This window comes from Amblyraja radiata, chromosome 18, assembly GCF_010909765.2.
Source record: "Amblyraja radiata isolate CabotCenter1 chromosome 18, sAmbRad1.1.pri, whole genome shotgun sequence".
In the NCBI taxonomy this organism is placed as follows: domain Eukaryota; kingdom Metazoa; phylum Chordata; class Chondrichthyes; order Rajiformes; family Rajidae; genus Amblyraja; species Amblyraja radiata.
The window spans coordinates 25463727-25477855 of NC_045973.1; the positions used below are offsets into that span (position 1 = coordinate 25463727).

The following is a 14129-nucleotide window of genomic DNA, read 5'->3' on the forward strand; positions in this document are numbered from 1 at the left end:
GGGGGGGAAGAGGGCGGGGGTCGGCAGCGGGGTCGATGGGGTGGTCGGGTGATCCGAGTGGGTGTTGTGGGGGGAGCGGGGCTCTATGGAAGGGTCGCTCTGCAGCCCCCATCTCCAGACCTACCCTTCCTTTGTGAAGTGTGCACCTCGCACAGGCCATTTTTACTCGGCACCCAGATCTTTTTGAGGGGGTTCTGGGTGAGTTCGGTGAGCGGGCTCGCCATCATATTTCCTCTCCCAGTGTTGGCCTTGCATCAAGCGGGCAGCATTGCCGCCGCCGCCCCGCACCAGCCCCCGTTTCCCGGCCCCGCTCTGCTCCCGGATCCGCACCGGCTCCGCTCGCGTCTGCAGCCACCGGCTGATCACATGTCATCCCAACTACCACGCGTCCCCTAAAGCGCGGGCACTCGGGCTCGGCGGCGGTAAACACACAAGTGTCACTAAAAACTGACAGTCAGCAATTATACTGAATGTTCAGGAAGTAGCTGCAGATGCTGGTTTACACCGAAGATAGACACAAATGCTGGAGTAATTCATCGCGACAGGCAATGAATTTCTCTGGAGAGAAGGAATGGGTCTGAAGTCTCGATCCGAAACAGCACCCATTCCTTCTCTCTCGAGATGCTGCCTGACCCGCTAAATTACTCCAGGACTTTGTCTGTCTCACTTATACTAAATGTTTCTTTTTTAATTATCCTGTATTTATTCACTGTCGGTTTAAACAGCTTTGAGGCTTATTGCTCTTTCAGTCTGATCGGTATTTACATTTGGACAGCAGCCCAGCGTGGCTGACTACGACAGTGCTCCCGGGACAGTCCTTCCCCGCTGTCTATCTGCCTGCCTGCCTGCCCACGGGATCGTTCTGTTTACAGGCTGCTCACGGACACTCGCCTGGATATTGCATCAGGTCGGCTCCACGGGCTGATCACATGCGGAGACCGTGGGACGTGGCTGCTCCACGCCACGCAGCCAATCGCCGAAAGCCGTGCCCCCCACCCCCCACAAAAGCTGCACAATAACAGGTCGCTGGGATTGACACCGAGTGTTGGAGTTACAGGCAGCATCTCTGGAGAACATGGATAGGTGACATTTCGGGTCGGGACCCTTCTTCAGTCTGAGTGTCCAGAGATGCTGCCGGACCCGCTGAGTCACTCCAGCTTTTTGTGGCTATGTGTGTGTATAGGAAGGAACTGCAGATGCTGGTTTACACCGAAGGTAGGGGGTGGGGAGCACTGAGGGTGATCTGACAAAAGTGAAATGAAGAATACACAAAGGACAAATTACGAAGCGCAGGGGGTAGGTTGCCGATTGGAAGGGACATGATGATGGGCAGATAGTGAAGTGTGAGAGGAGGGGTACACCCGTCTGCTAATCACCTCACTTGTATCCACCTATGGGTCAATGGTGCTTACTGCGTGCCAGGCACTCTCCCGCCCCGCCTCTCTTCCAGCTATCTCCACATTACACCATCCGTCTGAAGAAGGGTCACGACCCGAAACCTTGACTGTCCAACCCTTGGCTGCTTGACCCCCGAGTTCCTCCAGCATCTTGTGCTCAATGCTGATATGTGTACCACCACTCTGACCTCTAGCTTAAACATAATTTTATTCCCAATTGGTTAGTTTGCCCTGGATCCCATGCGATCTAATCTTCCAGACCAGTTTATCATGTAGCATGTGTCAAAAGCCTTGTTAAAGTCCCTGTAACAATAACTCTAATCATTCCTTTCCAAATGTAAGTAGATCTCATCTCTCCAATAACCTGAAAAACCCAACCCAAAATGATGAGACAAAGTACAGGAAGGAGATTCTGAACCTTGTAACCTGGTGCCAAAACAACGAACCTCTCCCATCCACGTCAGCAACATTGTGATTCACTTCAGGAAATTAATCAGTACACACACCCATTGTACATTGACGGCACCAATGTAGAGATGGTTAAAAACTTCAAGTTGCTAGGAATAAATATCACTAGCAATTTGTTCACACCAATGTTCACACCACAAGCTTCTTTAGAAGGCTCAGGAAGTTCGGCATGATCACAACATCTCTACCCAACTTCCACAGATGTGCCATAGAAAGCATTTTATCAGGTGCATCGCAGCATAGTTTGGGAACAGCTCCATCCAAGACCACAAGAAATTGCAGAGTTGTTGATGTAGCCCAGATCATCGTGCAGACCAACCTCCCTTCCATTGACTCCATCTCCACTACACACTGCCTTGGCAAGGCCACCAGCATAATTAAGTGCCAATCTCACCCCCGGTTACTCCCTGTTCTCCCATCAGGCAAGGGGTACAGAAATTTGAAAATGCATACCACCAGACTCAAGGACAGTTTCTTCCCAGTTGTTAACCGGCATATGAACTGTCCTCCATCACTAGAGAGTGGTCCTGACCTCCCATCACTGGAGACCTTGAACTATCTTTAATCTTGGAACTAAATGTTGTAACCTTTATCTGTGCACTCTGGGTGGCTTGATTGTAATTTTCTTTGAATAACATGCAAACAAAAGCTTCTCACTGCACCTTGGTACACGTGATAATAATAAACCAAACTAAGCCTATCCACATGCTCCACTGAGTTACCCAGCAGGGCTTTCTTTGTAAACCAATTGCAGATGCTGGTTTACAAAGGAGGACAGAAAGAGCTGGAATAGCTCAGCAGCATCAGTCAGGCAGCATCTCTGGGACATGGATAGGTGCTTCCAAAAGCATACTGACCTCCAGATGGCACCAGCGGCTGCCAGCTGATTCCGGGAGAGAAGCTACCAGCCCTGACAATCTCCCACTCTTTTAACCTCTATTCTAAATCTAAATCTGTCATTATTTCTCACCTGGTATATTTCTCTTTGCGCTGCCTGTTGTACTTGTGTATGGTTGGAGTGTAGCCACGTACAGCACAATTTGACTGGAGAGCACACAAACTCTGTCTCGGTACAGATGACAATAAACCAACAGCACTGAAGCAAGGCAGTAGTTCCGAGGCTTTTCCTTGCAGCCCGACTTGTATAAAGGTGTAACATTAGCAACCCTCCAGTTTCCTGGAACCCACGACTATTGATGATACAATTATCTCTGCCAGGGCCCCAGCAATTTAAACCCCAGCTTCCCACAAAGTCCTCGGATACATTTGATCAGGTACCAGAGATTTATCCACCTTTATGCATTTTTAAAACCTCCAGCGGTTCTTCTTCTATATTGTGGACTTTCTTCCAGATGTAACTATTAATAACATCCCCAAGTTCTCTAGCATCCGCACCTTTCTCCACGGTAAGCAGATAAGAAAAGTTCATTTTACACCTAGGCTACTTCCTGTAACCACACATAGACAACCTTGTTGATCTTTTAGAGGCCCTATTCTCTCTAGTTACTCATTTTCCCTTAATATACACATAGACACACCCACTACCCAAGGCATTCACTTGACCTAAGCTGCCCTTACCTGGCCCATGACTCATTTTTCTTGACCAGGTTGTCAATATCTCTCATCACACTGGGTTCCTTGCACCTGCCAGTCTTGTCTGTCACTCCAACAGGAATACACTGACCCACAGCTCCCCCTATCTCACCTGTAAAAGCCTCTCACTTGCGAGGGGACGAAGCAGGAAAGAGTGTGGGGGGAATGGAGTAGTGTGGCAGACAGTGAGATTGACTCAAATACAGACAATAAATTAAGCAGGCCCAGTGCTCAGAACAGCCAGAGGCAGGTGAGGGAGCAGGGGGAGTGGGCTGGCAGATGCAGTTGTAGTGGCCCGTGATGTAAGGAGCCTCACAGCAGGTCAAGTGAGCTTGCAGCGTGGATCAGCACATGGAATGGCAAGTCACGGAACTATGGCTGAGGGAAAGGCAGCCTAATGTCCTGGGGTACAGACATATAGGGCAGGACTGGCACCTCAATGCCCATGAGTACAGACAAAGGGCAGGACTGGCAGCTCAATGCCCCGCGGTACAGACATATAGGGCAGGACTAGCAGCTCAATGTCCTGGGGCATAGATGTGACTGAGGGGGCTGCAAGAGATGGGGGAGTCACACTATTGATCAGGGAGTACATCACGGCCCCGTGTGGAGAGGACATCCAGGCTCAGTAATCCAATAGGACCACGTGGGTAGAACAGGAGGAGAGGGATGATCACTGTGTTATAACTAATAATCAGGAATTAGAGGAACAGATATGTAAACACGTTACAGAAAGGGGTAAAAGAGTTACAGTAACGGAATTACAATTTTCCTCGTATTGACCACAATTGCCTTAATGTAAGGGGTTCAAATGGGGCATAATTTGTTAAGTGCATCCAAAGCTTAAGCTTTTTCAGACAATTTTTAGTTAGTTGTACCAGAGAAATGTTGAGACTGACCTTAGGTCATGGTGGGTCGGGGGACACTTGGGGACAGTGATATAATCCTGTCAGTTTCTATTTATCGTCCTTGGATTAAGGCCATAAATTGGTGGAAGATGATCTTGACAGCACCAGGCGAGGATGGATTGGGGGAAGATGCTTGTGGGTAAAACAATATCGGACAAAGAAGAGATTTTTGGGCAAGAGCTGAGGCCGGCATGTTCCATTGAGAGTGAACGGGTAAACTGGCAAGATTAGGGAATTTTGGATGAAAACTATCATTGAAGGTTTGATCAGGAAACAAAAAGAAGCCCAGGACAGGCATAGGCATGTCCTTTGAGGAATAGCAAGGTGCTGAAGAATACCTAAAGTTAGGAGGGCAGAAAGAGGCCACGAAGTATCCTTGGCAGGTAAGATTAAGGAGAAACAAATACAAGTCTAGAAGCAGAAAGGATAGCTTGCAAAAAGAATGTTCCATTAGGAAGAGAGCGGCAATCTATATGGGAGCCAGGGATGTGTGCGAGGTTCCTGAATGAATATGCTGGACAGACAAAAAGCTGGAGTAACTCAGTGGGTCAGACAGCATCTCTGGAGAAAGGAATAGGTGACGTTTCAGGTCGAGACCCTTCTTCAGACTGAGAGTCAGGGGAGTCCTGGTCGGAGAATCCTGGTCTGCAGTCACCAAGGGGAAGTACATGGTCTGAAATACATTGATAGTATGGAGTGCAGACAGGTAAATAAATTGCCATGGCAACGCGAGTATGGGAAATAAAAGAGATGTCTGGGTCCTGATGGAGGTTTCTACACCTTGGTTAGCCACAGGTGGTGCCACACACTGAGTGGGAAGATGCAATGCTTTTTGTCAACAGGAATGGTGTGCCTAAACCCAGCTGAATCATGCCACTCAGTGGCCTGAGTTCTATACTGCAGAGGTTACGCAACCAGTAAACCGTGCTTCCCCAGTTTGACTCCAAAGTAATTCCTACAAAGTATGAAGCTTGTTATAACTGTAGCAAATTCTAGAGTGTTTTGACAGAGTGCGTGGAGCATTAACCAAATACAACTTTAAGAGAAAGCAAGTGAGTGCGGGAGACACAAGAGATTGTGGATGCTGGAATCCTGAACAAAATACAAAATGCTGGAGGAACTCAGCAGGTCAGGCAGCATCTGTGGAAAGAATGGACAGATGACATTTCAGGTTGGGACTCTTCTTCAGCTCTGAAGTGGGAGTAGGAATTTGGTGAAGAGGTGAAGTTTTGGCATTTAAATAAAATGATTGTTGACGCAGGCTGCAGGTTTCAAACCAAACTTAGATTTGAACCGTTTAACTAGAGTGCTTGGTTTGTATGAGAAGGTGGTGTCACTAATTTAAACTCCAGCTTAAAAACACACAACAAAGGGCAGAAGCACTTCAATCAGGATAGAAATATGATAAGTATTGCTAAAAGTGAAGAGAGGTTGCTCACATCACAATGAAAGAGCCGGGCTGTACAGGTTCAACTCCTGCACTGTGGGGACTTCAGGACACTTCATGTGGACGAGGTGGGAACAAGTGGCAAGTACCTCGGCTGCTCAAACTCAGTCAGTGGTTTTGTTAATATGAGGGGCGCCTCGGGTCAATGTGGCGCATCAGGAAGATCAATGCACAGCACCCCATTGTTTGTACACCTTTTTCATCTTTTCTAATGCAATATGCTGGTGACTTCCCCTCTATCAATTCAGCGTAAAAGCTCGAACAACAGCCCATCTGTCCTCCTTAGCAGGTCTGCCTTGCTCCAGAGCAGGTCTGAACACCTTTAGAGCCTACAGCTTTATGCCAAACATTAATCTGCTGCACCTCCCTGTTTGCATTTTCATTGGCATGTGGCGCCAGAAGGTTTCCCGGTTATTTGTTCATAATCAGCATTCCTTCTCACTATGGTGCCCTGTTCTGGACTGTACAGAGAGCGGTGGGTGCCTGAAAGGCGCTGCTGGAGGTGGTGTTTGAGGCAGATATGTTAGTGGCATTTGAGAGAACTTTGGATAGGCACATGGATATGCATGGAATGGAGGGGTATGAGTTGCAATCAAGCAGATAAGAGTTGGCACGTTATAATGTTGACATAAGGTAGCATGATGTCCAGTTCAGACATTGGATGAGAACTGGGCAGGGTGACTGGGGGGGGGGGGGGGAAGAGAGAGATGGTGGGGGGAAATGCATTACTTGACATTGTTGAATTCAATGTTGATAAAGGCATGCTGTAAGCTACCCAAGGGGAATATGAGGTGCTGTTCTTCCAGTTTGCATGCGGCATCACTCTGGTAATAGTGGAGGTCACACCATTTTGCTGAACACGTGTTCTGACCGCCAAGGCCTGCTGGAGCTCCCCTTCCCATTCTAACCTTTATGTCCATGCAGCTAATGGAATGTTCTTAAAGAGCCAGTACAGCCACAATGGGCTGCATGCCCTCCTGTGAGATCATTTTACGATAGACAATAGGTGCAGGAATAGGCCATTCGGCCCCTCGAGCCAGCACCACCATTCAATGTAATCATGGCTGATCATCCACAATCAGTACCCCGTTCCTGCCTTCTCCACATATCTCCTGACTCCGCTATCTTCAAGAGCTCTATCTAACTCTCTCTTGAAAGCATCCAGAGAACCGGCCTCCGCCGTCTTCTGAGGCAGAGAATTCCACAGACTCACAACTCTGTGTGGAAAAAGTTTTTCCTCATCTCCGTTCTACATGGCTCCTGGTTCCTGATTACGATGGTTCCTGATAGAACAGCTGGCCCCATAAACATAATCCCAAATCCGCCTTAACCTACCTGATCTCCCGGTTGCTCAGCACTTTACCTCCCCCTCCCCCTCCCATTCCCAATCTGACCTTTCTGTCCTCGGCCTCCTCCATTGTCAGAATGAGGCCCAGCGCAAATTGGAGGAACAGCACATATTTTGCTTGGGTAGCTTACACCCCAGCAGTATGAACATTGACTTCTCTAACTTCAAATAGCCCTTGCTTTCCCTCTCTCTCTCCATCCCCCCTCCCCCCTTCCCAGTTCTCCTACCAGCCTTAGTCTCTGACTACTATCTCTGTCCCACCCGCTCCCCTGACATCAGTCTGTAGTAGGGTCTCGACCTGAAACGTCACCCATTCCTTCTCTCCAGAGATGCTGCCTGTCCCGCTGAGTTACTCCAGCATTTTGTCTATCTTCTGCAGTTTCCTACATACCAAATCAAATTCAACTTGGCCCCAGAAAGACCACCGCATCAATGGATCATTATCCTCAGACTTCACAGTGGTCTTCTGAACACCGCCAGTTTATTGACTGCAGCGGAGAATGTGGGAGCACAGTTATTTTCATGAAAGACCGGATCAGAGCCACACCTTGCAGGCAGAGGCATGAGCACTGCTTAACGCTCAGCAGTCTGGAGGTAACTCTCCACAGAGGCTGCCTGGCCTGCAAAGTACTGCAAACATGGACACAAACTGGTCACAGGTTTCATCCCAATCTCTGACTGGTTCCCAATATCTGTTGCAAATTACTGGAATACAGTGAGAGCAGTACCATTATTTGGCTACTGGGTTGTCAACATTCAAACAGTTTATAGCATTCCCTGTATCTGAAAGAAATACAATGCAGAAACAGGCCCTTCGGCCCACCAAGTCCGTGCCAACCAGCAATTACCTCGTACACTAGCACTATCCTACACACTAGGGGCAATTTCCAATTTACAGAAGCCAATTAACCTACAAACCTGCACATCTTTGGATTGTGGGAAGAAACCGGAACACCCGGAGAAAACCCATGCAGTCACAGGGAGAACGTACAAACTCCGTACATACAGCACCTGTAGTCAGGATCGAACCCGGGTATCTGGCTCTGTAAAGCAACAACTCTACTGCTGCACCACTGTGATGCCCCATACCTAGGTGTCTACCTTGGACATAACCTTGTCTGTAACACCAGCAGAGACCATGGGGCAGAGCCATGTCCGTGGACTGCTAATCTCTATCAGTGGCATCAGCACCCAGTTTACCCCGATCCCTGTGGCACATGACCAGAGGCAGGAGTTCTCCACCTCTGCACTCTATTTGCCCCTGGGTCACGTGCAGGCAGAAGGGATCAGTTTAACTTGGCATCATGTCCAGCACAAACAATGTGGGCTGAAGGACCTGTCCAGTGCTGTACTGTTCCATAGTCATAATAAAAAGACTCACCTTTCGACATATTGGCTCAATTTTCAAACTGCATCCAAGGTTCCATGTACCATGAATATTGAAACACACACATTCAGGAAAGTCAGTCGTCCGACTTGTTTTAAAGAGCTTTCCGGAAGAAATAATGTGATCTTCCTTGTCTGAGCTCGCGCTGAGTCATAATCACTTCTTCCAACCAACCATCGTCATCTTAGTCCAAAGATGAGTGAACGAACCTGTCCATCCACTCTCTCATGATCTGATTTGTGATTCTAAAAAAGATTACAATTATAATAGTCAATCTGTGCATGTAAACTATAGAATAAACTGGTAAGATCTGAACTGGATTGAGGGAATTATTTTTAAATGAGAATATTATTGTGCAACAGTTGCAACTATCTGGTAAAGTAGCAGAAATATGCGTGGGTTTGGAAACAATCAATACACATCATTCGATGAGTGTACTGTGAATAGGAAGTCTACTGAGCTGAGTAACACTTGCTCCTTAAGGACACGATTCTGCCCTCACCCAGTCATTACAGATGGACAGTACCAATTCAACAATTTGCCCAAAACTCAAAATCCCCGTGTGAAAAAAAACATCAGCAAATAATTAAAAAATCACTTTTTAAAATGTATGAGAAACAATATTGTAACGTGCATGGATAGACGATTAGTAAACAGATTTGTCAATGATTTTCAGGAGTTTCTTCTGCACCAACAGTTGTTGATGTAAGCTCACTGTTGTGAAAAATCAGTGCCATATTTTAAGGGATTGAAGTCCTTTTGCTGAAACATTGCCCTAAATTTTCACAGTGAAAGTGCATAATGAGCCTGTCCCACTTACGCGACTTTTGAAAATCCAGCGGCGACCAGAACAAGATACAAACCGACCATCAGCGGCACTCCAGATCTGCCCACTGCATGTGCAGGCGATTCCGGAGGCTGGGGGGGGGGGGGGAGCAGGATTAAAATGCAGGTTTGTATTGGTTGTCGGAGAGGTATTTGCTCGGACTACAAGTTAATGATAAATATTTGTTTTAAGTTGCTGGTCAATTGCATCGCTGGATTGAAGTTAAACGCGACTTCAATATCACGGATCAAAATCAACATCAAGGACTACCACATCAGGACAAAACAAAAGGTATGTCGTTTATTTAACATCTTACCTTGTTTTTTGGTGTGGTTTCATTTTAATCTGATGATGCAAAATATGTTATTTAGGCCCCCATATCGGCCGTGCCTTGCCTGCCAAAATCGCGGGGCTTAAATCATGGCAGCGGCCACATTCCGATCTATCACAATCCACTCTCAAGATAATCAAATTCATTATTTTTTTGCACAATCATGTCATAAGAACATCTAACTAATCTATATTTTGTGTTATTGTCTATCCATGATCAATATTTTCTTACTAAATATCTGATTGAAAACTTCCACAGTACATAGTTTCTAGATTTTAGTCAGGTTTAGTATGAAAATATTGATCATGGATAGACAATAACACAAAATATAAATAATTTAGATGTTCTTATGACATGATTGTGCAAAAAATAATGATTTTGATTATCTTGAGAGTGATTGTTTGTGAATTTTGAATAAATGTCAGTGTAAAACAACCTTTGCCTGCACCAGTGTTAAACCAACAGAGTAACATTTATGGGAATTTAACATTCAATTCCTTCCATTGGCATAGAAATTCATGACAAAGTGAGATTTAAAAATCATGTTATATTGTGAATTCTTGTGTGAATGGGATCAGTTTGTTTTTTGGATACTTTAGCTATTTAAAAAAATATTTTTAACCTTTTCTTAAGAATGGGTAGATGCTTAGATCTAGGAATTGAATTTAGATTAATTTAATTGATTTGATGACAATGATGAATATGAATTTTTTGTTGGGTATTTACTATTTGTTTTAATGTTACAATAATATTAAAGTTCTGATCTTGAGAATATCACATTTTTGAATTTTCAAGGCAGAAAGTGTTTATTACTATTTCTGTCACAAGTGTCAATTTTGTAATTTTCTGCAATTAGGTAACTAACTAATTATATGCTTTTATTTCAGGTAATCCAAGTAAGATGTATCATATTTGTTTCAGAATGTTTCAATCTATAATCACTGAAAATTTCATTCAGTTCTCTTAATTTTTAAGAAAGCTATGGGCTTTTATGTCAATTGACTGTCCTCGATCACAGTTTTTGTGTTAAGTTAATGGAAAAGCAAGACTGGAGGGTGGCAAATGTTGTGCCTCTTTTTAAGAAGGGCTGCAGGGAAAATGCTGGGAACTATTGGATGGTGAGCTTAACAACTGTATTGGTAAGTTGCTGGAAAGTATTCTGAGGGATAGGTTATACAGGCCAGGGCTGATTAGGGATATTCAGCATGGTTTTGTACGTGGAAGGTCGTGTCTCACAAATCTGATTGATTTTTTTTAAAGACATGACCAAAAAGGTTGATGAGGGCAGAGCTGTAGATGTTGTGTACATGGATTTCAGTAAGGCATTCGACAAGGTTCCGCATGGTAGGCTGCTCTGGAAGGCTAGATCGCATGGAATTCAAGCAGAGATAGCTGAATAGATAGTAAATTCGCTCCATTGAAGAAAGCAGAGGGTGATTGTGGAAGGTTGCTTCTCGGACTGGAGGCCTGTGACTAGTGGTGTGCCTCAGGGTTCGGTGTTGGGCCCGTTACTGTTTGTCATCTACATAAATGATTTAGTTGAGAACATACGTGAGACGTGAATTGGCCAAGATTGACTGGCAATTAATTCTAAAAGGGTTGACGGTGGATATGCAATGGAAGACATTTAAAGACTGCATGGATGAACTACAAAAATTGTTCATCCCAGTTTGGCAAAAGAATAAATCAGGGAAGGTAGTGCATCCGTGGATAACAAGGGAAATCAGGGATAGTATCAAAGCGAAGGATGATGCGTACAAATTAGCCAGAAAAAGCAGCATACCGGAGGACTGGGAGAAATTCAGAGACCAGCAGAGGAGGACAAAGGGCTTAATTAGGAAAGGAAAAATAGATTTTGAAAGAAAACTGGCAGGGAACATAAAAACTGACTGCAAAAGTTTTTATAGATATGTGAAAAGAAAGAGATTAGTTAAAACAAATCTAGGTCCCTTGCAGTCAGAAACGGGTGAGTTGATCATGGGGAACAAGGATATGGCGGACCAATTGAATAACTACTTTGGTTCCGTCTTCACTAAGGAAGACATAAATAATCTGCCGGAAATAGCAGGGAACCGCGGGTCAAAGGAGTTGGAGGAATTGAGTGAAATACAGGTTAGCCGGGAAGTGGTGTTGGGTAAATTGAATGGATTAAAGGCCGATAAATCCCCAGGGCCAGATAGGCTGCATCCCAGAGTACTTAAGGAAGTAGCTCCAGAAATAGTGGATGCATTAGTAATAATCTTTCAAAACTTTAGATTCTGGAGTAGTTCCTGAGGATTGGCGGGTAGCAAACGTAACCCCACTTTTTAAGAAGGGAGGGAGAGAGAAAACGGGGAATTACAGACCAGTTAGTCTAACATCGGTAGTGGGGAAACTGCTAGAGTCAGTTATTAAAGATGGGATAGCAGCACATTTGGAAAGTGGTGAAATCATTGGACAAAGTCAGCATGGATTTACAAAAGGTAAATCATGTCTGACGAATCTTATAGAATTTTTCGAGGATGTAACTAGTAGCGTGGATAGGGGAGAACCAGTGGATGTGGTGTATCTGGACTTCCAGAAGGCTTTCGACAAGGTCCCACATAAGAGATTAGTTTACAAACTTAAAGCACACGGCATTGGGGGTTCAGTATTGATGTGGATAGAGAACTGGCTGGCAAACAGGAAGCAAAGAGTAGGAGTAAACGGGTCCTTTTCACAATGGCAGGCAGTGACTAGTGGGGTACCGCAAGGCTCAGTGCTGGGACCCCAGCTATTTACAATATATATTAATGATCTGGATGAGGGAATTGAAGGCAATATCTCCAAGTTTGCGGATGACACTAAGCTGGGGGGCAGTGTTAGCTGTGAGGAGGATGCTAGGAGACTGCAAGGTGACTTGGATAGGCTGGGTGAGTGGGCAAATGTTTGGCAGATGCAGTATAATGTGGATAAACGTGAGGTTATCCATTTTGGTGGCAAAAACAGGAAAGCAGACTATTATCTAAATGGTGGCCGATTAGGAAAAGGGGAGATGCAGCGAGACCTGGGTGTCATGGTACACCAGTCATTGAAAGTGGGCATGCAGGTGCAGCAGGCAGTGAAGAAAGTGAATGGTATGTTAGCTTTCATAGCAAAAGGATTTGAGTATAGGAGCAGGGAGGTTCTACTGCAGTTGTACAGGGTCTTGGTGAGACCACACCTGGAGTATTGCGTACAGTTTTGGTCTCCAAATCTGTGGAAGGACATTATTGCCATAGAGGGAGTGCAGAGAAGGTTCACCAGACTGATTCCTGGGATGTCAGGACTGTCTTATGAAGAAAGACTGGATAGACTTGGTTTATACTCTCTAGAATTTAGGAGATTGAGAGGGGATCTTATAGAAACTTACAAAATTCTTAAGGGGTTGGACAGGCTAGATGCAGGAAGATTGCTCCCGATGTTGGGGAAGTCCAGGACAAGGGGTCACAGCTTAAGGATAAGGGGGAAATCCTTTAAAACCGAGATGAGAAGAACTTTTTTCACACAGAGAGTGGTGAATCTCTGGAACTCCCTGCCACAGAGGGTAGTCGAGGCCAGTTCATTGGCTATATTTAAGAGGGAGTTAGATGTGGCCCTTGTGGCTAAGGGGATCAGAGGGTATGGAGAGAAGGCAGGTACGGGATACTGAGTTGGATGATCAGCCATGATCATATTGAATGGCGGTGCAGGCTCGAAGGGCCGAATGGCCTACTCCTGCACCTAATTTCTATGTTTCTATGTTTCTATACAGGGCAAGATTAGCAAGTTTGCTGATGATACAAAAGTTAGTGGTTTTGCAGATAGTGAAGATGGTTGTGAAAGATTGCAGCAGGATCTGGATCGATTGGCCAGGTGGGCGGAGGAATGGTTGATGGAATTTAATACAGAGAAGCGTGAGGTGTTGCATCTAGGGACGTCGAACAAGGGCAGGACCTACACAGTAAATGGTAGACTTCTCGGTATGTTGTGGAGCAGAGGGATCTCGGAGTACACGTGCATGGTTTCCTTGAAGGTCGAGTTGCAGGTAGATAAGGTGGTCAAAAAGGCTTTTGGCACTTTGGCCTTCATAAGTCAGAGTATTGAGTATAGAAGTTGGGAGGTCATGTTGCAGTTGTATAAGACGTTGGTGAGACTGCATTTAGAATATTGTGATCAATTCTGGGCACCATGTTACAGGAAAGATATTGTCAAACTTGAAAGGGTTCAGAAAAGATTTACAAGGATGTTGCCAGGACTAGAGGGTGTGAGCTATAGGGAGAGGTTATGTAGGCTGGGTCTCTATTCCATGGAGCACAGGAGGATGAGGGGAGGCTTTATAGAGGTATACACAATCATGAAAGGAATAGATCGAGTAGATGTACGGAGTCTTTTGCCCAGAGTAGGGGAATCGAGGACCAGAGGACAGAGGTTCAAGGTGAAGGGGG

At 45.4% G+C, this 14129-nt stretch overlaps 1 protein-coding gene across 4 annotated transcripts in view; it reads right to left on the reverse strand.

The window, feature by feature from the left end:
* The window catches only part of pfkfb4 (6-phosphofructo-2-kinase/fructose-2,6-biphosphatase 4), a 55322-nt gene that overhangs the window by 29336 nt on the left and 11857 nt on the right, over window positions 1–14129 (reverse strand). For 3 of the 4 annotated variants that reach the window (XM_033036910.1, XM_033036912.1, XM_033036909.1), the window contains one exon: window positions 8543–8793. In XM_033036910.1, coding sequence (XP_032892801.1) covers window positions 8543–8552 — 10 coding nt within the window. In that variant the 5' untranslated portion in view covers window positions 8553–8793. Of the gene's footprint in view, window positions 1–124; window positions 376–8542; window positions 8794–14129 lie in introns of those variants that run through there. The other variant, XM_033036908.1, reaches the window with a different exon arrangement.